Source organism: Coturnix japonica, chromosome 13, assembly GCF_054131305.1.
Source record: "Coturnix japonica strain WE chromosome 13, WE-NBRP24, whole genome shotgun sequence".
Taxonomy (NCBI): domain Eukaryota; kingdom Metazoa; phylum Chordata; class Aves; order Galliformes; family Phasianidae; genus Coturnix; species Coturnix japonica.
In genome coordinates this window covers 16,068,330-16,091,466 of record NC_140675.1, presented here as the reverse complement: position 1 = coordinate 16,091,466, position 23,137 = coordinate 16,068,330, and the positions used below count along the sequence as shown (strand labels likewise).

General features: G+C 44.0%; 1 protein-coding gene across 4 annotated transcripts in view; it reads right to left on the bottom strand.

Moving 5' to 3' along the window:
• Window positions 1-23,137, bottom strand: part of POLR3E (RNA polymerase III subunit E) — a 24,088-nt gene extending 951 nt beyond the window's left edge. Inside the window, exons 1-20 of one of the 4 annotated variants that reach the window (XR_014933880.1) lie at window positions 23,029-23,137; window positions 20,992-21,072; window positions 20,126-20,176; window positions 19,484-19,561; window positions 18,558-18,673; window positions 17,524-17,606; window positions 16,717-16,824; window positions 16,223-16,272; window positions 15,813-15,932; window positions 15,241-15,326; window positions 14,187-14,231; window positions 14,011-14,102; window positions 13,133-13,253; window positions 11,499-11,580; window positions 9,122-9,343; window positions 8,190-8,347; window positions 7,630-7,694; window positions 6,081-6,577; window positions 3,047-3,124; window positions 2,013-2,126 (exon numbers count right to left, since the gene is read on the bottom strand). Coding sequence is in view for 2 of the 4 variants with exons in the window: in XM_015877114.2 (XP_015732600.1) it covers window positions 2,013-2,126; window positions 3,047-3,124; window positions 6,081-6,577; window positions 7,630-7,694; window positions 8,190-8,347; window positions 9,284-9,343; window positions 11,499-11,580; window positions 13,133-13,253; window positions 14,011-14,102; window positions 14,187-14,231; window positions 15,241-15,326; window positions 15,813-15,932; window positions 16,223-16,272; window positions 16,717-16,824; window positions 17,524-17,606; window positions 18,558-18,673; window positions 19,484-19,561; window positions 20,126-20,176; window positions 20,992-21,027 (2,040 nt within the window). In the remaining 2 variants the exon portion in view is untranslated. Of the gene's footprint in view, window positions 1-2,012; window positions 2,127-3,046; window positions 3,139-6,080; window positions 6,578-7,629; window positions 7,695-8,189; window positions 8,348-9,121; window positions 9,344-11,498; window positions 11,581-13,132; window positions 13,254-14,010; window positions 14,103-14,186; window positions 14,232-15,240; window positions 15,327-15,812; window positions 15,933-16,222; window positions 16,273-16,716; window positions 16,825-17,523; window positions 17,607-18,557; window positions 18,674-19,483; window positions 19,562-20,125; window positions 20,177-20,991; window positions 21,073-23,028 lie in introns of all 4 variants that reach the window. The other 3 variants (XR_001558403.2, XM_015877114.2, XM_085514178.1) reach the window with 3 other exon arrangements.

Sequence of the window (23,137 nt, the reverse complement as noted above, 5' to 3'; positions counted from 1 at the left end):
CATGACTGGGATTCACAGCCTTAAATGTGATCAGTACATCCTCCAGTGCACAAATGTGAGCCAGCTGCAGGTCAGCTCTGCCCTGAAGCTTAAGACAGCAGACAGGGAAAGGCTGAGAGCACAGGGAGAGGATACACAATGGGATGGTGGCAGGAAACCAAGGTTTTTGGGAGGAGGAGATGGGAAGGATGGTGCAGCAGCTTAGGACAGGAGGAGAGGTAAGAGCCAGAGGAACTGCAGGGTAAGTGCAGCCTGAAGATGTGGACACACAGAAGGGAGCAGAGGAAGCAAACAGGCTGCCCCAAGATGGAGCCTTTTCAGCAGTGTTGTGTGGCAAGGAAGGGTCAAACCTCAGAACTGTACTCAGGTGTTTCCGACCGTGTCTGTTACACTCACAGCTGCAAGCTCCACAGCAAAGGAGTTCAGTAAGTCAAGTTTCTTGTGGTTCATTTTCTTATTTCTATTAAATGAATGCTAAGTCTCATGAATTCTAAGCTAATAGCTCCTTTTGCTCCATCCTTCCCACTTAGGTAATTCAACAGGAGCTTAAGAACTGCTACAGAACTGATGCTGATGAATTTATAAGTGAAAAAAGCATCAGTAACTATCAGTTCTTAATTCTTGGGACTTGCAGCCAAATGTTCTACAAAGAAATAATGTGCAGAGGCTCAAAAGAGATTTTTCACTCTGGATCTGCAGATGCAAAAATACACTCCCTGTCAGTCTGCTCTTTCCCATATAGGACAGGAGCACATGCAGATGGGGAAATAAGAGTCAACAAATGCTATTTCATTCGAAGTGGAATCAAATCTCCCATGGTTTAAAGCAGCCAGATAATCCCCCTGCTTCATCAAATCATACTTTCAACATTTTCTTCAGGAACAATGAAAGTTTCACATGCTTCTGTAACAAATATATTCAAGACAAAGTCTGACACAACACAAGGCTGACTGTGCAATGACTTAGATTTTACAAAAGCAGGACCTGGTTTGTTAAGGACAACTGTTGTTTGGTTTTTTTTTTTGTTTTCCCAGAAATAATTTATTTGTTAAACACCAACAACAATGTGCAAACAAATGCCAGTGCATTATCGAGACATCCCCAGAGAGCTGTTATTTGAGCCTGACAAACCTCCCAGCACACGCAAGCCAAACCAAACACTGCATAGCAGGCAGAAACGTCTCAGCTTATTTTAATACTAAGACCAGGTTCATTCAAGCAAGACCAGTTCGCTTACTATCACAGCAAGAGATGTGTAATTTTTCAAGTAGGTTATTATTCTGCTTACAGATCCCAGAGTAATAAAGTACTTAAGCACTTGTCTCACTGAAGTGGGTGATGGTGAGCAAAGGCCCAGCAACAGTGATTGAAGTACTACATGAGCTGGCAGCTTTCTCCTTTGTCAATCACAGCCTGCGAGGTCCATACCTCATACCTTAAACTTGTTTAGAAAGTAAATGGTTCATCTTCAAAGGCAGAGATGAAAGGACTCAAACATTCACTATGAGATGTGCTAAGCAGGACTCTGTACTTGTTTTGCTTGGGGTTTTTCTTGCTACACTGCTTTAAGTCCTACTATAGAATATAATGCATTTCCTTCTGAACATCTGACACCTGTGTTCTTCAGCATGAAACAACAACAGTCAGCTCAGTGAACACAGAACACTCCCACTGTTCTAATGCTTAACTCCATATTATTTAAAAATAACTCTCAAGTATGACATTTACTGTGCTCTATTCCCTTCTGGTCCAAAGGGAAGAACAAAGATTTGCTGCAATAACACCAAATAACAGGGGAGTCAAAATCACTGCTCTTTGGAGAGAAACAAGGTAGAATGAGACGAGTGTTACTTTAAAGAAAACAGGTTGATAAACAAGCCCTGCCTGCATTCCCACAGCGACTGTTCTACCATCACTTGTCAACTCAAGGCAATACATGATCCTTCAGTTAAACCAAAGCATTAAAAATTCATGCGTTAACTGAATCAAAACCCCAAGTGAGCAGAACTTACCTTTAGCACTCTATCCACCTCCTGCTTGTTCAGGTCTTGACTCAGCTGATTCTGAATGACATTTCTGCGCACTCGATAATTTTTCGAAAAAATTTCAAGCAAAACTTGGCGATGCTTTAGACAAAGAATCATTAACACACAATTACTTTTAACTTTCTATAAAACAAACCATCTGTGCATTAACCCGTACATAACATTCACTGAGCTTCAATAGAGTATTCTTGCTTTGTAACCCTGAAACTGTCCCATTTCAGCCTGCTCTCATTAGGTGTCCTCCCGTTACTTTGCAGCTCTACAGGGATCCCTCCATGTCTCATGAGCCCCATCCTGTGACCCCAGGTGCCCCCACAGGTACAAACCTATACTAAAGAAGGGACTATGACATTTTCCTCTCACGTGCTTCCCAGGCAGCTCACGTGGTCCGCTCCAGCCAGAAGGTCGGATGCTGCTTATTCTCTAGAACAATGCTTGAGACTTTCCTATAAACAATTACTTAGGTCACAGGCACAGCAGTTACATTGCCTGTCCACATTCTGTTAAGATGCCTTTCCTTCCACTTCACTTACTGTGATAGAAATAAAACTCAGGAGATGTTTGCATATGCTGTAATCATTTCCTTTTCTAAATATAAACAGATACACCATGTTCCATCATCATCATATAACCACTGGTTAACACTGCACTACCGCTGCATTACCACTGCATTACCATTAGTAAAAAAGGAAAAATAATTTAACTGGATCCCAGCCTAAGACCTGCATCACGGAACCTCTCTCTTCATACAATTAATAGTATCTACATGCCACTTAGTTAGTTACCAGTGTCTTAGTTTCTGTTCCCAACAACTTGTTCCTGATATGGTGACAACCACCCCGAGCTTTCTCTCAGCCTGAAGCTGGCTGGCACTGAAACCTCTGAGTCTTCCTTAGGGAATGGTGAAAAAACTGCTGTACTGCTTCCAGAAATGCAAAGTGAAGCAATGCCAAACCCTCAGTAACAATGTATTTGGGACCATCACTTATTTCTGTCTTTACCTGATCATAAATGTCACCGGCTTCCCAAAGTGCATAAACCTTTAGCTCATCTGGTGAAGCAGCAGTCTGTGGAGGAAACTGAGAACAAGAGGCTGTTAAAAATAACTATCTATTTAATGAGTTCTACTTAATGATTCTATCATACAGTATCCCCTGACACCTATTACTGAATCAAAATGTTGTGGCCACTTAATGAGAAGTGCTTCTCTCCCACCCCAGGCTCCAGGAGGTGACTGTGCTGTGGCAGAGCCTGTGCCTGCAATAGAAGCACAAAGCCCACCCAACCTGTTCCTCTGGGTGATGCTGAAGCAGCCAGACCCCAGGTGAGGGGTAAATATTGCCTGGGGGAATGTGGCCAGTGCTCCGGCAGCCTGATGCACACATGGCATTCCCAACAGCATTTCAGCAATGCTTCTGGTCACACTGGAGTGATGGCCACGTCAGAGCTGTACGAGGGGATCCTGTGACATTGTATGGGAACTTGGAGGAAGGGAGGACAACCACCAAGCGATAATCTCAGGGTGTGGACTGCAGACAGTATCTCATGGCACGACGTAGGGATTGTTCCTGCCAGCATCTTGTGTCTCCAGGCTTCCCAAAGCAGAATTCAATTAAACACGAAGTGCACTGCAGGGTTTTCTGGAGGTTCTGAAGTCTCCAGTGGCAAGTTTTAGATATTTGCAATTTGCTCCACTAAACCCAAGGCAGCACAGCCAACCAGCACTGTGCTTCTGCTGTGTGTGAGATCTCTGGGGCAGCCCACGGGACCCCTGGAGACTGAACGCTGACGGAGAGCAAACCACACATCAGTGCATTTCAGGCTCCCAAACTGAAGTGGTTTTTGTCCCTACCGGGATCCATGCTAGAGGAACACCACTTCTATTTTCTGAGACAGAGGCCTTGTGTCTCTGCATGCAGGAAGGGATATAACTGTTCCGAATTCCTACAAAAATACAATCATGTCCATTTGCCTTAATGATTTCCCCTGGAGCAATGACTAACAAGTAATGCTGGATACTTCCCCCCCCTGATGTGTGCTTTCCTGTCTGTCACCGACCATTCATTCCATGCTAACCACCGCCCTGCCAACCTCAATCAGTCCTCCACACAAAGCCAACAGGCCTGTCTGACTGCTGCAGCTCCTCTCTGCAGTACACTCCCCACCTTTCTTCCCAGCTTTCCACACACACTGAAGGACTGCAGTGCAAAGGGAGAGCTCAGCCCTTCCTTTCAGGGGCTGCCTCTGATCTCCTGGCAAAGGGAAGCGCTGTGTCCAGCAGGAGCTGCCTGCTGGGATCAGCAGCTCTGCCTCCACCTTAGTGCAAACTGCTGGTAAATAGCAGGGCTGTGCATCTGCTTTAGAGCCAGGATTCAGGTTTGCTGGGCTGGCGACACCCAACATGCTCCTCTTCTCATAAGGACACGGTGCACACAGAGGAACACTCTCCTGTGCTTTCATTCAGCACAGATAACACCTTGGCATCAGCCTCCCTCCTGACAAGCTGCAGTACAGGCAATGCAGGGCTGCAGGAGCAGACCTGCTTGGGGCAGACCTGAGCACTACCTGCTGCCTCAGTCAGATGCTGAGCACAGCTTGAAGCTGCACTGCTGGCTCTCAGAGAGGGAACTGCTTCTGAACTGACACGGTGTTATTTGGGAGAGCACACAGAGCCTCCCTGAGTTCACCTCACTCTGCAAACTGCAAGGCACCCTCTCACTGCTGCCACTGCTACAAAGCACAAGCAAAGCACAGCACCGTGCAGGCAGCCCCTGTTTGCAGCTGGAGTGCCTTCTGAGGCCCCACAAGCACCATTTATCTGGTACCCCAGATGCAGCTGTTCAGCTTTATAACTAAATCCTACACCCCACCAGTAAGGTTTCCACTGTTGTTTTCAGCAACACATTTTCTGTAACAGGGCAACGTGAAAGCCAAAAGTGTCTTCACCCACCACAGAACATCACTTTAATTACCTTAGATCATTGATTTTTACCACCAAAGCAGTTTCAATTACAAATAACTAATGAGTAACCACGAAATCCCAGGCAAAACATCCCCTGGACTCCCAAGGAGCTCAGGCAGCCCCACCAGGTTCAAGCAAAATTGTCCAGGAGAAACAAGCAGAGAGAGCAAAGTGTATAAACTCATGCAAAAGGCACAGCCAGCCCACAGCACGAGGCAGAGGCCTGGGGGCTGACTTACATTTCTGACAGCAGTACAGGCTTATGCAGGCTGCTGCAGATGTCAAATTCTGCATTAAGTTCTAGACCAGCAGAACTCAAATGTACAGCAGTCTCCAGCAAACAAATCCCAGACTCACTACAGCAGCGATGACTTCAGCTGTTTACCACCAGCACGACAAGTGCATTTCCTATACCATGTACAACGAGAGTCTCTAGCACTAAACAGCAGCTGCAGGCAAGCATTGCCCAGGGACCTGGAATCTCTCAGGGGAGAAAGCAGAAAGCTCCAAAACCAGTGGCCTCCTGTGTGGCACCTCACATCTGTCACTTGGTTCCAGGTGCCACAGGACATGCTCTGCACACCACTGGATGTGTTCCTTCTGCTTCCTTGAAGCCCAAACAAGGTGTGAGGGTCACTACACCTCCTGTGCTCCAGGCTCTACCCAGCCTGCCTGCTCTCTGCTCTCCCAAGCAGCTCACACGTCTCCTTGTCTCTCTCACTAACAGCACTTGACTCCCAAGTTCCTGTTGGAAACCAATCAGCACTACCAGATGTCTTGTGAAATTATTTTCCTTTTGGGCTATTTTCCACGATGCCAAATTCCCTTTTCTTTCCTCAGCAACCTGCTGGCTCCGACTCACGCAGTCACACACGTAATTTCCATGAAGACAAACAAAAGCGCCTCTGAACAGCCCAGGAGGAAAAGGAGCGACAAACAGAACTCTGCAGATATAGTTTGCTGCTTCCCAGAGAGCTCTGCTGGGTGTGTTTTATCCCAGCAGCATTCCTGTAGGGAGCTGTGTCCCCCCCACCTCCTCCCCATAGTGCCAAAAAGAAAAAAAAAATACTTACAGGCACCAAAATCTGTTTGCAGCCAACGTCCAACACCATGTCCTGTAACATTTTGTCTGAAATGCCACTGAACAATATATGTCCTGGAGGCAGACTGGCTAAATGAAGGTTAAACAACCGTTTAAGCTCACTCAAGGTGAGCACAAATTGTTTCTTAAATGTTGAGGACACAAATTCCTTCAGTTCTTGGGCTACCCGATCGCTGCAGCCTCCAGGCAAGTGGCCATTTAAGGTGTCCGTGGAGTCTTCCTCTGTGTGGAGGCCATTGATGATTCCGTTGTTCAGGCCCTCATACACAGAGGTGTCCATGGGCTCCTCGTCACTCACAGGCTCCTCTTTAATGCGGATATTGGAAACATCTATCTTAGATGAAGCATCATTTGATTTCAGTTCTGCCTTTTGCTTCTGGAACTCCTTGTCCAGCTGCCCATAGTTCTGCTTGACTTTTGCTTTTGCCATGTTGACTCTTTGCTCCCCGGAAACCAGCAATGGATTGCCTGATAACAAATGAAATGGAGCATAAAATCCCACCATAAACAAGACTCCAGTTTTGCAGAATGCTGCTTGAATGACTCACTGAAATAAAGCCAGGAAACAACATTTCTTGTGGAACCTAAGGCATAAGCCTGGTTTACTGATCAGATTTTACTTCCCTCCCCACTACTATAACTTAAAATTAAAAAAGAAAAAGAAAAAAAAAAAAAAGGAAAGAAAAAAAAAGAAGATAAGCACGTTGATAACACTGATGCAGATGCCTCCTCTACTATTAGGCCCACTAGCTCTCTCTGAATAACCCAACACCTAATCCTTCCAAGCAGATCAAACACAAGGTATTGAAGTGGATTTATATGCATTTGTCAGTTCTGCTTATACTGCTCACTGGCTCCAGTGTCTGGCAGTGAGCCAAATGCCCAGTTAAAACTCTCTGGAATCTCAGGTTTTCACAACCTTTTAGGATTATAGAACAGCTACTTAATATTCTCCCTGACATCCGTGGTGGAGAGGGATGGCAAAGAGACAACTTTACACCCCCTTGCAGACCCCGGCAAATACATTCCTCATTAACTGTTTAGCCCTCAACCACATCACAGATCCCACAGCAAATCAGGGGAAATAAAAAAATCCCATCCTGTTTTATTTGGAACTGAAAATAGAATGACTCAACCTCATGCATGTCAGCCCGAGAACCAAGAGGTAAGAATCACTCATGCTCTGGCCATGTACTCAAGGCAGGAGCTGCTTACACCACTATGCCACAGAAGCTGTCTTAAATGAGGAAGTGGTTAATATACCCAGCTCATTTTACACTATCAAATAGAGTCCCCAGTGCCAAGGAGTCCTCCCATGCTCAGCTACAGTAAGCCTGTGTCACCACCAGTATCACTGATGCAAGTGAAGACCACACTGTATCATATAAAGTGGAAGAAATTACAAATATGGGGTAACACCAGACACAAGATCAATCCCCAACACACTCAAAAACAGAGAGAAACAACAAAATATCACCCAGAAACACTGAGCTTCAAGGAGATCCAAATAATTCCATTACCTGATTGTGCCTCTTGTTTCTTTGGTGTCAAGTGTTCCTTTACAAGATTATAGACTTTTTCTAATCTGAAATACAAAGGAAATCATACCAGTATTGTTTCTGTTGTTACGGTTGCCTGCAGCCACACCAGCTTTAACTTTTTAGCCAAAACATTTAATTTCTAGAAAGTTGTGTGCCCCGGTGGTGCAGTGGTAGGAATGCTGCTTTGCAGCACCGGAGGCCGGGGTTCGAATCCCCCTGTAGCGCAAGTGGTAGAAGTGCTGCTCTGCTACACAGGAGGCTCGAATCCCGGGGGTTGGACTCGATGATCTCTAAGGTCCCTTCCAACCCGCATGAGACTGTGATACTGTGATACTGTGAGAGCTGTCCTCTGGAAGCCAAAGAAAAAGAGCGACTTGAAAGATGCATCAACACAATCCCCCATCCAACCACACCCCCTAAGAGGAGTAAGCCTTAAAGGTAATATGGATCAAATATATATCCATCAGTATCCACAGAAACTTCACCCTAGATCATTCCTCATTTTTATCTGACTCCCCAAAATAAAGCAAGTCATTTACTTGGCCTGAATGCCCATCCACAGCATACGTTGCCTCTGAACTATATCTGGATGCTTCTTAACGAAGTCTTCATCATAAGGGAGCATGAACTCCCAACCTTTGTTTATTCTTGCCACAGACATGTGCTCAAGGAAGTCTTTCACATCTTCAGGGCAAAGCTAAAAGAAAAAGGAAGAACGATATGGATGTCAATTCACATAGGGCACTTACAGCCATGAAACAACGAGCACAGTTCCACGTGGCAGGATGAGCAGGACTGATTTGGTGTACATGGGGCACTCCCACAAACACATGCCTAAGTCAGTCAGAGATATTTATCCTTTGCAACACCAGCGCTTTCACACAATGTTAAAGGCAGAGCACTTCAGAGAGCAGTGATTAATCAGCTGAGAGTCAAATAGCTCATGACATGTTTTGTAAAGAAAAGGGAGTTTACTGAGATGAAAAGACTATTGTGCAGAGAAGCATGTCCTACAACTTTCATCTTAGTTTAGAGCTCCGAATCAGACATGCTGCACCTACACATGCACAGCTTTTAAACAGCACCGGACTTTAAATTCCAAAAGTAGCCAATCCATACATCAACTTATTTGTGTTCTATCATTTTATTTTGTTTTAAACAAATTATTTTTTTCCCTTCTTCTGACAGTTGTTATAAAGCTTTTATTCAATACTGGCAGCTTTGACAAATGCCATTGGAAGTGCTGTACTTCTGTAACGCACTCTGCAAAAGCGGAGCATCAGTGTGGACTGCACGAGTTCTCATCTGCTTTGGTGCCTTGCAAGCTTAATTCAAAGGATGTTCAGCTTTCCACCAAAACAGAAGAGGTGACAAAGATGCATTCCAGTGGCTCAGCTGCAAGGACAGTCATGTCCTGAGAAACTGTAACTGTGGGAGCTGCTTGAAATAATTCTGTAAAGAGTGTCTATACCTGTTCCAAAGTGAAGATATGCCTTGGTTAGCAACACTGCAAGTCAGCAGTAATGCAGACACTGTGAACCTGAAAGAAAAGGCTTGCAGCAGCACCTGTTACCGACCTGCAGACAGTGCCCACAGTTAGCACCAACCTCTGTGTAAGGAAGAAGTCACTCACTTTTGTAACTGCCGCTACTTCCTTTCGTACAACCCAGCGGTCCTGTGTGAACTTCCACATCTAGGAAGGAAACAAAAGAGAAAACGTTGTTAACTATTCAGGAGTTGCCTTACTGAAGTCACAGAAACAACACTTTTCAATGATGTTACCAGAAAAATGGAAACTCAACTCCTTTCAAGAATGCGGAAGCAAGTGATGTTCACACAAAGGAAAGCACTTTGTGGCCTATTCCTTGCTCAAACAGCCACGCACAGTATCAGAAGCTTTGAGAGTCCAAGGTTTCCCTTGGTAAGCCTCTGACTACAAAAGCTCTGAAGAATCTCTTAAACCTCATTTAGCTTCCAAAAAAACCTTTCTACTGTGGTGATGCTGAAGCTGCAGCAGTCAAATCTCACGCTCAGCTTTAGCATACTTTTTCACCAATCTAAAGAAACTCTTCTTTCACTTCTTTGGGTGCAATGCCAGTAGAAGCTGCTGACTACTCCATTTCTGCAGCTCACAGCCTCCTAGAAAGTGTCTGCTGCCTTTTTCAATGCACATCACCACAGTCACTTACAGTCATGCGATGATGGCCATTCACTCATGTATTTATCTGTGGTTAATGGAAAATCCAGGTGCTTTGCTGAGCAGCTCCCAAGGCCCAACATACTGCAAGGCAGCTGCTGAGAGTAGGCTAATGGCCACATGAGGACTTGGGTAGAACTACCACTGTCTGAAAATGATCTTTGATTTCTTCCCATCTCCATTTAAATCAATTACAATCTCCCTTAATATGTGTTTATTAATAGTGTTGCAAATAATTTAAAAATCTGGTTGTTGCCAATTTCTTCTTGTGCCTCATAATCATCCATACATCCCTCTCTCTGACTCAGCTCCTTTCTCCCTACAAACTCACAAGATCACCACACTCACAGCACAAGGCATTTCTGTTTTAAAGGAAACAGATCTGTCACCCCTCCTTGCACACAACTCTGAGGCAGTCATTTCTTATTAGGCACTTTATTCTCAACTAGAACTCTGAAATTATTATGTAAGAATTTGGGAAAAAACAGCAGCTTTGAGAAAAAACAAGAATTACTTACCTCCTTCAAAGCACAGCATAGAACAACTGCACATTAAAGCCACCATTGGTCTTTTACAGTATTTACAATAAGGGTAAAATACCTTCCATTACTAAACGCTTTATCTTTACATTTTAGTTGCTAAGCATTAGCACTTACTTAACCAAGCATAATTATTTCTGGTTCCCAGAACTTCACACACAAGGTGTCACACAATCTGCTGTGTCTTAAAGACTAATGTCAGCCGGTCACACCTGATTGCAGATCTCCATACAGCAGTGACTTGGGCAGACATCAAGACAAAGTAAGATGTCAGCTTCAATCACCATCAGTTTTATCTTACGCTAGAGCTGCCATATCCTTAAGGTCTCTTGCACAGTATGCTCCTACTCGGAACTAAATCTTGTAAACAGACTTTGCAAACAAGGGGAACAATTAGATCTAACTGAAAAACATGAAAGCAATGCACTCGTTAATTTCTTTTTAATGGGGTGGAAGCCATAAACTAGATATGAGCTTAGGAAGCACCCAGGAACTTAATTCTTTCTACGGTTAGGAAAAATAAACACAAAACAAAGTTGTTCCTCCTTACTGTGGTTACGTGCATACATACAAGACCTGTATGTACAAGACTTCCATATGCAGCTACCACTCACAGAAGGTACTTAGGAACAAAGTCCTTTCACTGATTAGCAGCTCAGGGGAATAAAATCCTTTTTAAAGATCAACAGTGCATGCTCCGGGAGCACAAGGCTTAGCCACACTGCCCTCCTGAGACCTCGCAGTTCTAAGCCCACAGAAATGTATCTGGACAAACAAGCACTTCGTTATCCAGCCCTGGCTTCGCTGTCAGCCCCACATTGTGCAGGCTATGTGATAGCAGCTCTACAAGTTCTATTACAAAGAGATGAATACCACCTACTGTTAATGACCAGCAATCTGAACTTACCAGACAGCCACAATGTCAGTCCACACAAACACTCCCATGCCAGATTTTTAAAAGCACCATCAGGGTTACAGCACAAATAATTTCTCTGGAGCAAACATCTTATTGCAGTAGTAGTGGATGTCAAACCAAGTTTGGCAATGCCGTGGCTCTCAGGCAGACTTCAACAATAATTTCCTTTAGAAACAACAAACTCTTTTGTACTTACAACAAAGTCTCTCCCTCTACAAAGCACTTCTGCAGGGACTCCACTATGCGGACTGGAAGAGTCTTTTGGGTAGAGCACATCGCTGTTAATTAAAAAGGAAGACAGATTAGCTACTTGGTTCCCCAAAATACAGCACGGCTGAAAATTAACATAACAAACGCTCTCCCTCTTCTGCAGTTAAATTACACCTTTATCCAAAGCACCGCTTTCATTAAAGGAACTAATATTAGTGTAATTACTCTGTTTCAATTACACAAATGCAAGAAGTGCTTACACCAGCAAAGCCCAGCCTTGTGACTGGTAGATGTGTGCAACACAGGTACATGCTCTGCTTTGTTCTTGCAAAGCCTTTCCTCCCTTGCATGAGTGTAAACAAGACCAACGCAATCCTAAGAAATGCTGAGACTAACGTAAGCCTTGAAGGTAGCACTTAGCCCAGATGCTGATCTATAGAAATGAGTTTTTGGTGCCGTGCTTCTTTTTAATTCCTTCTCAGCAATCAAAGATTAAAGAGAACAATGCTATGAGCTTTCATGCTCAAACCAATCATACCCAGGACTAACACCACCCTGCTGTCCTGGTCTGCTTGCAAGACCAACTAGATGACATTCATTTCCACAGAATCCAAAGCCTTGAGGCCAACCAGGCTCAAGATCCTGATCCTACTCAGCCTCATGTACTTAAAGCTCTAATGTGTGCAGGCACTGCTCTGTGCACAACCATCCCAAACAGGCTGTATCTACAGATGCACACAGACTCCTCAGACAAACAGCAAAGAAACACATATAACATAAAAACACCCTGAGTGCTAAAACACTTAAAATTTGCACCCAGCTGCCTTTTGGAATGACTAGAGGGACTGAAGCGGTCTACACAGCTAGCACAGGCCTGTATCACAACAGCAGAAGCATCCCGCTAACAGACGAGCTGGTAACTGGTGCCACACATCTCAGTGCAGAAAATTCCTCCACACACTGTAATTCTTTGCTCCACCCAGGTGAAAAAAAATAAAAAAATCACACTGCTCTTCAGACTGAACTCCCAATGAGATGCCTTGTTCTAATAAACAGGAAAATGAGACAGCATCCATTTCATGTGCTATTCTCTGTACCATTGTACATGTATGTAGTGCCATTTTACAACAGGTAAAGCTAACCTCTAGAAGGCAGTTAATGCTTTCAGCTGACAAGAGCAGCACCCACTGATGAACGGCAAAGCAACTGCACAAAGACCTTTCTCTGACTGAATTTAGATAAGAAATACTATCGGTAGGGATGGTTTCATCGCATGTATTTATATTTGAAAGGAACTCTGAAAGGATTCAGGCATGTACCCACGCAAAAGAATACGAGTATAGACAACAAATATCTGACAGCTCAAATGCAAATACAGATTATATCACAGCTCCACCACAATTCTAGCTGGGCTGAGTACGGCTGTGCTAGCATCTGCCATCATCTGTTTGAATTTTCATTATCCTACTGCAGAACAAGGCACAGAATGTTGAATGAGTATCTCCCAGCATTGTGAATTGAGAACACAGATACACAGTGAAGACGACTTCATAAAATCCATTGTTCTAATTCTCTCCTTACAGCAAAAAACCACATCTCAGCAACAAAGACAAGCCATACCTCTTCACCACCCAGTTTCCCTGGACCAGCATCGCCACCTGCTGTATGCAGCGGAGAACTGCTGTAGAGTCAGTCCCAGAGCCCAGCAAACTCATCAGATTTGCAAATGGCATCACCTTCACTGAAAGGCAAAAGAAACATCAGATGAAGGGCTTTATCAGTATGCAAAATACAAACGGAGTTTCAATTCTAGGATATGGTGATTGATGTTTATGCTGAAATTCCATGTCACAGCTATATCTGGGGGGAAAAAAGAAAGTCAAAACCTAAATTTTAGTACCCATGGTCAGTAATTGTTCAAAAAACACACATTCATGTTGCAACAAAGTTAATTAGCTTAAATGGCCCTAAATAAATGCATGGATTGAAATAAAAAAGTCTACTCCTTTGGCAATATTTGGAAAGAGAGACACCTGTTCCTTGACAGGAAGCTCCTGAGGTTCTCAGGATTTGCTCTCACTAGACAGTAACTGTAGAGATAGAATAAATCTTCTGTAACACTCAAGAAGCACATTAATGAAAACTTTCAAGGGAAGAAAATGCCAAAGTGCAGCCTGTTGCATTAACTTTCCACTTTTAAGTCACACTCAGACTTCACGTTCCAGGAGATAACTGCAGAAATAAATTCATTCTTGAAGTTATCATCAGATCAGAAAATACTGTAAGAGTGAGAGCACTGCAAACATACAGAACAGCTGTCAGTTCCACCTACTGCTCTTCTCTTTCCCAAAGAGCACTCAGCCTTCTCAAGCAAATGCTCAGCTTCTGACTGCTTCACAGACACTGTCTGGAAGAGGGACAGAACTGGTACTATTAGAAAAGGTTTTTTTATCTGAGACAATTAGAAGTCACAAGTAAAGTGCAAATGCATTACAAACCATTCTTCATCAGGATCTTAATCTGATCAGCAAGGGGTAAAGTTCTCAGCTGGGCCATAGAAAGTACGTTGCTTGGAGCCACTGGCTTGCTACTGCAAATAAACAACAGCTTTGTGAGTCACAGCTCATGAGAAAGCATCCAGACAATATCAGAGCTGAACATTCTGCACACTTACTTCTCTTCCTCTACACTTGGAGGCATCAGCATCATTAAATATTCACTACAAAAAAAGAAAACACATCCTTACAATGTTTGTCTTGAGATTTCCCAAGTTTAAGTACAGTTATTTTTTTGCTTAAAGCAATCCTACTTATTAGAATCTACAAAACAAACATCAGCCCGTAAAGAGAGCCCCCCCCCTTTCCTTTCTCATTTTTCTCCACAAATTCAGTGCTAGTAAAAGCTACTGACATTTATCCATTCAAAGAAAAAGCATGAAATAGATGAGAGTCAGAATCCTCACTCTTCTGTACTCTCCTGTGTTCAAAAACAGGAACTGCAAGAATGAAAGCATTGAATACAATGCTTTGACACAGCAGTAAGTGGGGCCACATGAAGTCCTGCAGAGACACCTGCAATAAGCAAAAGGTCAACACTGCCAACACGACTGCCAGCATCTGCAAGGAAAGAATCAACCCCAGAAAACTTCTCATCACACCTGGCACTGCTCCACTGAGATGTTAAATGTTACAGAAACACACCTACACCATTAAGGAGACAGGCAGTCTGCCACCTTCCTATTGCTTGGGCAATGGTTCTATCAATTTACAGCAAAGCATTATTACTGGCTACACCACAGAAGATTCCTATACATAGCTGCAGACAGCAAGAACCAAAACCAAACATGTTTCAAGTGGCATCAGGTGTCTCTTAAAAATCACCAAAATAAAGTTTTCTAAGAGTTTCTAACAACAGTAGTCGTTGGCTTTAGAATTTTCATTTATTTTAATCAGAAGGAGCTTTTGTTTTACTTCTCCCTTAACGATATCTGCAGTCTCAATAATGTTGGGCTGTGATAACACATACAAGACTACAAACTCAACTGGAAGCAACTGGTTTTAACCTCAGAGCACAAGGAAACACAGAAAGCAACTGAAGTTGAAGCTTGCCTCAATTTTTCAAACAATTCAACTTCTACCATGGGTATCAGTATCAAAGATAAGATTTTAGAAAATATATACTCGCTTATTACTCTAAAAACAGTGCCAAGAAAACCATCAAACCTTTACCTGGGAGATTTTATTAGTTCTGTATTCTCAGCAAGGCCATGACCTTGGCTGAATAAATACTGGCGCTCGTGTTCTGAACGACTATCCTGTAGATATGGAGAAAAGCACAAATCACTGAACACACAATTTCAGACAGACTCTTTATTCTGAACTGTGACTGCTCTGTCCTTACCGTGCTACTCAAACATTTCATCTCACTGATGCTCAACTACCAGCCTTCTTGAATGATGCAGATATGATGTGGAAACACTCCAGCTGATGTGACTGCAAAAATCTCCTGACATGCACACTGTGTCAAACACTGAACTGACCAGCTTCCCCTGATTGTTTTACAAAACTAAGACCTGACTGATTATTGGACTTAAACTCTCCCCACCTTAGATTTGCCCAATTCTCAATTTTAAAGCTTTTCCAGTGTGGAGACCCCAAGGCACTACCTGGTGGCAGAGGCACACAGCACTGTGGGGTCATTTCAAACCTACAGATCAACTTTTCTTCACTATCTTCTGATGATTCCCTGATTCCCACATACCCAGATTTAATCTGGCTGAGCCACCGGGCCCCACGCTTACCTTCAAGCCATAATAATGGAGATGAACCCAGTGCTCTTCTGCTTGTCTCTTCTGCAAGAATTCATAGGATTGAACACGTCTTTGACGAGCTTGCTCAGTCTCAGGGCGGGAAAACCGTACCTAGAAGATTTGGACATCATTAAATACAGCTCCAAAACACCTGAAACAAAATACCTCCATTACCTATTTGGCACGATGAGGACAGAAGCTAGGGGTCCTAGCTCAAAGTAATCAATCCTTGTTATCAGTGCTAGCTGTGCAACAACTGCCAAATCCTTCCTTGCTTCCCCTCCCAAGCCCAAGGTCACCAGAACCAGACAAAGTTTCCCGTCCAATTATTTGGGAGTGAATTGTCATGCTTTCTCATGAAATGTTGCCTGAACTATAACATAAAGTAAATGTGAACATACAGTAATTTGCTTAATGTCATCTTCAGCTTCATCCTGGGATGAATCACCACCTGCCAAAAAAAGAACAACAGGATAAAACCATCACTGCAATAAAACAACCAGAGCCAATCTGTAACTGGAGGTCTGCTCTGGAAGAAGGCAGAAATAGGAACTATCACTTGCTAAACTATGCCGCATATGACAGTACCACACCGCTCATGTAATAGGAGAAACTGCTCCCATGAATTTGGCACCGATGCTTTTCAGTGGCTGTGGTGGCACTTCCTACTGCTGCCCTTTGACACTACCCGCTGTCTCCATTCTCTTTGCCAGTCCCCCACACCTTTCCACAAAAATCTTGATGCAACTACACTGAAAACACGATCAGGGAAAAAAACTGGCTGTGAAATGGTTCTATAATCAGTTCATTGCTATATTAAACACCTTTGAATAAAATTATAGAGAGAATTTGCATCCTACCTCTCAAAAGGAAACACAACTCACGTAGCATTTACCTTCATTAGCAGCTTCTCTTTCGCGGTGTTTTGCATCAGCTTTATCCAAGTAGGTGAAACTTGGCCTCAGCTGAAGAATTCCGTGCAGTGGAGTCAGATGAAGTTCACCTGAAAATGAGAATGGATATTGGTTAAAGGTATTGTTTTCTAGTGCACAGAGACAGTACTTTCATCACTTTGCTACCTCTGCAACAGCACCGCTTGCAGAGAGCACAAATATTTAACACAGTAAAAAGGGATTAAGTGATTCATCCAGTTCACAAAATTTCAAAGGAGTATGAAAAAAAATCAAGACCTACTCCCGCTACCTTCTTTTTTAATGTTGGAGCCAGATCTTACAGAGAGCCCCGTTTTGGCTCAGATCTGATCTGTCAGGAGACTACTAGTGAAAGAGACATCACTGTAGGCAATCTACAATGATCCTCACATCAAAACTCTGCGGTGACAGTAGGAAACAAGAGAAGGGCAGGATGTGCTGAACAGGCAAATAAAACAGCCATGCCTAGACAGAGATAATAATACAATGTAAGTGAGATAAATAATTTTTTACTGCAAATGTATGTTTCAGGCCATCACGGACTGCTAAGATCCCGGAGGAGGCACCTACAGTGTCCTGCTATATTATTTAAAACTCTGCTGGAGCTCCTCAAGGACTCCAGGGATGCTCATAAGGAAAGCTTTCATTTTATTTAGAAAAGCATCAATTAAATATGAGCCTATGCTATTAAAAACACAGAACAAACAGCTCTTATTTAACCCAGAAATTCACATATTTCACTGATGTGAGGGGTAACAAAACAAAGTCACCTTTTCTATAAACAGCAGCTGCATAGCGGGAAACATTACTTGCAGCTTGCGAAGAGCAGAAAGTTTGTTTGTCCATCAGCTTCCTGCAAACAGATGAATGCTGTAAGATTATATGCTACAGGCAACGTGGCACACAGATGTTAAAAGGCCTGAAATCACAAATTCTCAAAATGGTCCATCAGCAAATACTTTAAATACTGAGGCTAGTTTTGTGTAACGTTTTAATCGACAATCTGCATGAGGGCACTGAGCGCACTCTCACTAAGGCAAGACTGTTGATCTGCTTCAGGTCAGGAAGGCCCTGCAGAGGGACCTAGATAAGATTGATGGGCCAAGCCCAGTTACATGACATGAACTAAGGGTAAGTGCTGGGTCATTAATAACCACATCCAGCAGTACAGCCTTGGGGCAGAGTGGCTGGAAAGGAGAAGGACCTGAGCATGCTGTGCTGGTCAGCAGCCAGCTAATGTGAGCCAGCAGTGTACCCATGTGGCCAAGAAGGCCAATGGCACCATAGTCTGCAACAGAAATATTGTGACCAGCAGGACTGGAAAGTGATTGATCCTTTGCATGCAGCGCTGGTAAGGCCACACCTTGAGCACTGCATTCAGTTTTGGGCCCTCATTACAGGAAGGATATTGACTTGACTGAGCATGTGCAGCAAAGAGCAATAAAGCTGGGGACTACAAAACAAGATTAGGAGGAATGACTGAGGGAACTGGAGTTGTTTAGTCTGGAGAAAGGAAGGCTCAGGAGAGACCTCATCGTTCTCTATAACTGCCTGAAAGGAAGTGGCAGTGAGGAAGGTGTTGGTCCCTTTTCTCAGGTGACAAGCGACAGGACACAATGAAACAGCCTCAAGTTGTGCTGGGGAGGTTTAGATTGGATACTGGGAAGAACTTTTTCATAGAGAGGCACAAAGGTGGAGCCCTCACTCCTGGAGGTATTAAGAGACGTGTGGATGGACATGGGCCTAATGGACATACACATATCTGCACACCGCAGAAACAAAGGAAAGCTAACAGGACACCTACGAGGAATAGGTACTCGTTTCATCTGTACAAGTGCCATCTACATTGAGAGCAATCTGTTCTCCTTTGCTGCGACAGTAGTTTGGATTCAAAGTATCAATGGCCATTTCCAGTTCAACCTAAAAAATGTGAAAGAAAAGGCAAATAATTATGATGGCAGAACTCCAGATGTATTATCAATTAAACTTACAAATTACAGCCACCACCTCACTTTTATTCCCCTTCACGTTACTTGTAAACTGAAGTAGCGACCAGTGCCTGGTTATGATGGTAGATTTATACGTCTGCTAATTCTAATTAGAAAAATCCTTAACACAGCATACGCTGTGACTCCAAAATTCACATAAGCACTCTCCTCAACTATTTCCCAGAAAAGAATCCTGCTATCACACACCCGTGTGTGTTCTTTTTCATTTTTTTTTAACATAAGTCATTTTAAAATCACAGCTACAGGTTTGGAATTCTTCTGTAGTCAAGAGAAATCATTCTGGTTTTGGTTATACTTTCACCACCCCACTGATTCTCAAACAGGACAGCTGATGGTTCACAGCCAGGCAAGAGAAGAATCAAGACACACAATGACTCTAAAAGACAAAGCATGCCTTCAAACCTCAACAAAATTCTAAATATTGTGAAAGTCTTTAAAATCAATCTTGTACAGACTGAATAATAGTAGCCAGAGTTTCCTGTATGATTCTGTTTTTATATATTTTTTTTCCATTGTGACATTCATTCCTCTCTTAATAAACCATTCTTCTTTTAAGCTCTCCTGCAGTCTTACAATGACAGACTCCCTGTTCCCCAAGCACAGAGATCTGGTCCCACAAGCTGCACACTTACAACAGCTTAGCAGCCCAGTGTAATGACCTGAAGCACATTCCAGACAGTATAACACAACTTTCACAGACTGGACTCAAACGATGACCAACCTTTTGCTGCTTTGGCTTTATCTTCGCTGATAAATGTGTAACATCATCATATGTCATGGAAGCTGGACGAATTGGGTACTGCAAAACACACCAATTTCATAGAAATTCTTAATTTAAAGGCAAAAAAATTTCACAGAAATTTATTAAACCCTGCCTGACCCTTTACATGTAAAGGCACTTTCCCAATGGTTACAAGATCTCAATGAATGACTTTTGTAATCTTGTGAGTCATCAGATCTCCAAGTATGGTCTAGAAAGCTTTCCCCTCCACCCTCTGCTGCTGTCACTTCACCCTTTTCCATTTCCTGCCTCCAACACATCACTATGTGCTATAAGACAAGAAAATGGTACAACACATTAATCCAACAGCAAAAGGATGTAAAGCCATGAAAACCTGTTAACTCCACGACTAAATATACTCCATCTCCTAAAATAATTCCCTCAGGGTGGTTATAGGCAATGATTTAATCTTAAGCCAATGTCATAAACAATCACTCTTCTCTTACAAACAATTTAATACTAAATGTTTCAACTGAGACCATACAGCTTTGCCTGTTTCCTGTAAGAGGTAAATAAAGCTATTGCTCTTTCCATTAATTTATTTTAAACAAATTTTCACTAAATAAAAGCTAACTGAAATACCTGAAACAGATACAACTTCTCCAGCAGACTTCTGGCCAGGAACACATCAATCTGAAAGGCAACACAAACAACCTGCATCAGATAACAGCTATGATGGATGGAGCCTCAGGCATAAGTACAGTCCCTAGAGCTCAAATACTGTGAAGTATTGCTCCTAATTATTAACTGTATATAAATCTCACTCATGACTTGATAAAAGTCTCATTTCTGCTGATTCTGACTTGTAATGTAGCAGCTGGATTCTTAGAGAAAAAAAAACAACACAACTATGATGAGGCAGGAGACAGCGCTGCATATTTTTGTCTCTGAAATGAAACAAGAAATTTGTTTGTCTGTGTGGCTGAAGTGAATCTATCATCACAATCTGAGAAAGAAGAGGATGTTCTCTTCAGCAGCATGACTGAAAGTTAACTTCCTTGCTGGTGTTTTGCCATGATAACTTTCTGAGCTAGACAAAACACACCCACGTGCCAAATCTCTTTTTAATACAAGCACTTTGCCACCAACACCTAAAATCCACAGATGTGTCATGATGATCACACACAGACGTTTCCATTTTAGGTACCTTTCGAGACACTTCTGTCAAACCCCACTTATTACAAGCTTGTCCTCGCTCATATCTCTGGTGCATGAGTTCATACACAAAGTGAATGAAACACTGGGTACTGTTTGGGGTGGAAAAGATCCTTAAGGAAGCCCACAATTGCACTACAACTGCTTGTTTTTAGCAGAAGGCATAAAACTGTTTCAGCCTCATTTATAACAGATATGAATTCATCAAAATTGTAATTAGAGCAAAAGAACATAAGTTGAATAACACAAAAAAAGCCACATGCAGAACCACTGCAGCCACAAAGCACGTTTACCTCTTGTATAATTGGATCATCTTCTTCATTTGCCATGCTAGGATACAAAAAGCTTTTCCTTGGCTTATTCCTTGGCACAATCTGAAAGAAAACAGATATGTCATATGAGTCACTACATCTGTGCCACGTACCACACAGAGCCTAGACTGTTTGTTCAAGCACACACCACTTTCTTTTCAGTGCTGAGCTGCTGTGTGTGTTGTGAAGGAGTGTTCATGTTGGCACAACGCGGCCCCTCACACCTCACCACCTCTACCAACTGCCACCAACTCCAAACACAAACAAGAGTCTTGAAAGTAATTAAGCTCCTGAAATGTTGATGAAAGCAAGCATAAGAGAGAGCACTAAACCAGAGCTGTGCAGAGGGAAGGACAGGCCTTCAGTACTTGTGTGCAGCAATACCCTTTATATCCTGTGTGACTACTGCACCCTGGCAGCAGCTGGTTTTGCAGCCAACATGCCCAAGCTCTGAAATAGCCACAGCACTTGTCACCGTCACTAAGGATGGTGCTGTGCTGCTCACCAGCCCTCTCTCCTGCTCCAATAGATCTTACTCTCACCACTGACACACACTCGCCTCTTTGCTGGGCTTCCTAGAAAGAAGAAGGGGCAGCCAGTGACAGAGGTCTGTGAGAGACAGAAGCATCCACGCTACATCCCCAACTGTGCTGATTATTTTCAAGTACACAATTCACCACTTACCCATCCCAATATATTTCAACACACACATGGTTTTCTCAGATCATCGCACTAACATCCACAGTTATCCAAGAGTTGTGTCTCTGAAGCTCAATGAGCACTGGGCACTTTGCAGCTCCCAGAAGCACATCCATGGCCACAAGCAGTGAGATGTGTCAGCTCCAGCTCAGTGCTGCACATCCCAGGTGCTCAGCACAGCGCAGCACACAGACAGCTCAGCACAAAATGGAGCCTTCATTCAGAACAGAGCCAGCACCGGGAGCACATGGCAGCCCTGGAGGTGGGAGCTGCAGGTCTGAGCAGCTCTGTCTGGCCCTGTGTGGGGATGGGGAACCTGCTCCTGCCTGACAGCCCGTGGGTTGTGTGTGCTCAGCTGCTCCTTCCCTCCTGACAATATTATATCACTTTTCCAAACAGAAATTCAGATCTCCTGGGCCAAGATGAGAAAGAGAAACCCAACCTGAAGGACCTGGTTCCTCCTTGGGAATCCAGCTCATTACTTACAGAAAACATCAGATCACAATTACAACTTTTCTTTACCACTTATTGGTAAGGAATGACTGCAGGTGCTTTCACTGGAGGACCAGAACAGACCTGAACCAGAAAGCAGCGTGTCCCAGAACAACGTACAACATTCGTGTGCAGAATCCTCTGATCAGAGCGAAGCTTCCACTGAAGACACGCAGACACAATTAATTCTGTATCTGCAGTTTGCACGTAGATACAGGAAGGAACCCCACAGGAATAACAGAGTGGAGTGAAGCTCAAGGAGGTTTCAATCATGGCCACCAGAGCATTTGTTTCACGTTTCCTCTTGCCAAGATTGCTCCCTTTACAGAAGGACTTTCCTGTGCATCTCAGCACCAGTGCAAGTTATTAGTGTGAGTCATTGAGCCTCTGAGCACAGGAGATACAGATCTCCTCAGAGTGACCAAGGCTGGGCTGCCATAACCACCCTCCCACCATCAATTCCGAACCAAACATGAGAAAAAATGCTCTGACCAGGAAAGTATAAAACTGCCACGGGGGAACCGAACGTTTTTCCTCTCAGGTTCAGCCCCGAATGGCGTGTGGGCACACGGAGCACAGCCGTGCACAGGGGCAGCGCAGCCCGCAGTCCCGGCCCGACACTGAGAGGAGCCGAGAGGAGCCGCGGGGCCGGAGCCGCGTCCATCCCCTCAGGGCCCGGCCCGGCGGCTCCTGTCAGCGCCCCGCGCCCGCTCCCACCGCCCCACGGTGCGCGCAGAGCCCGCAGTACAGGCCGCACCCCCTCCACCCCCCGCCGCTCCCGCTCCCGCGCAGCCCCGCAGCAGCACGCGCAGCCCCGCAGCCGCTCACCTGGCGGAGGCGCCGCGCGGGCGGCCGGGCCGCCGGTCCCCGGTGTCGGTGCGCGGCGCGGCGGGCGGTTCAGGCGGCGGCCATGTTGGTGTCACTGCGGCCGGCACGT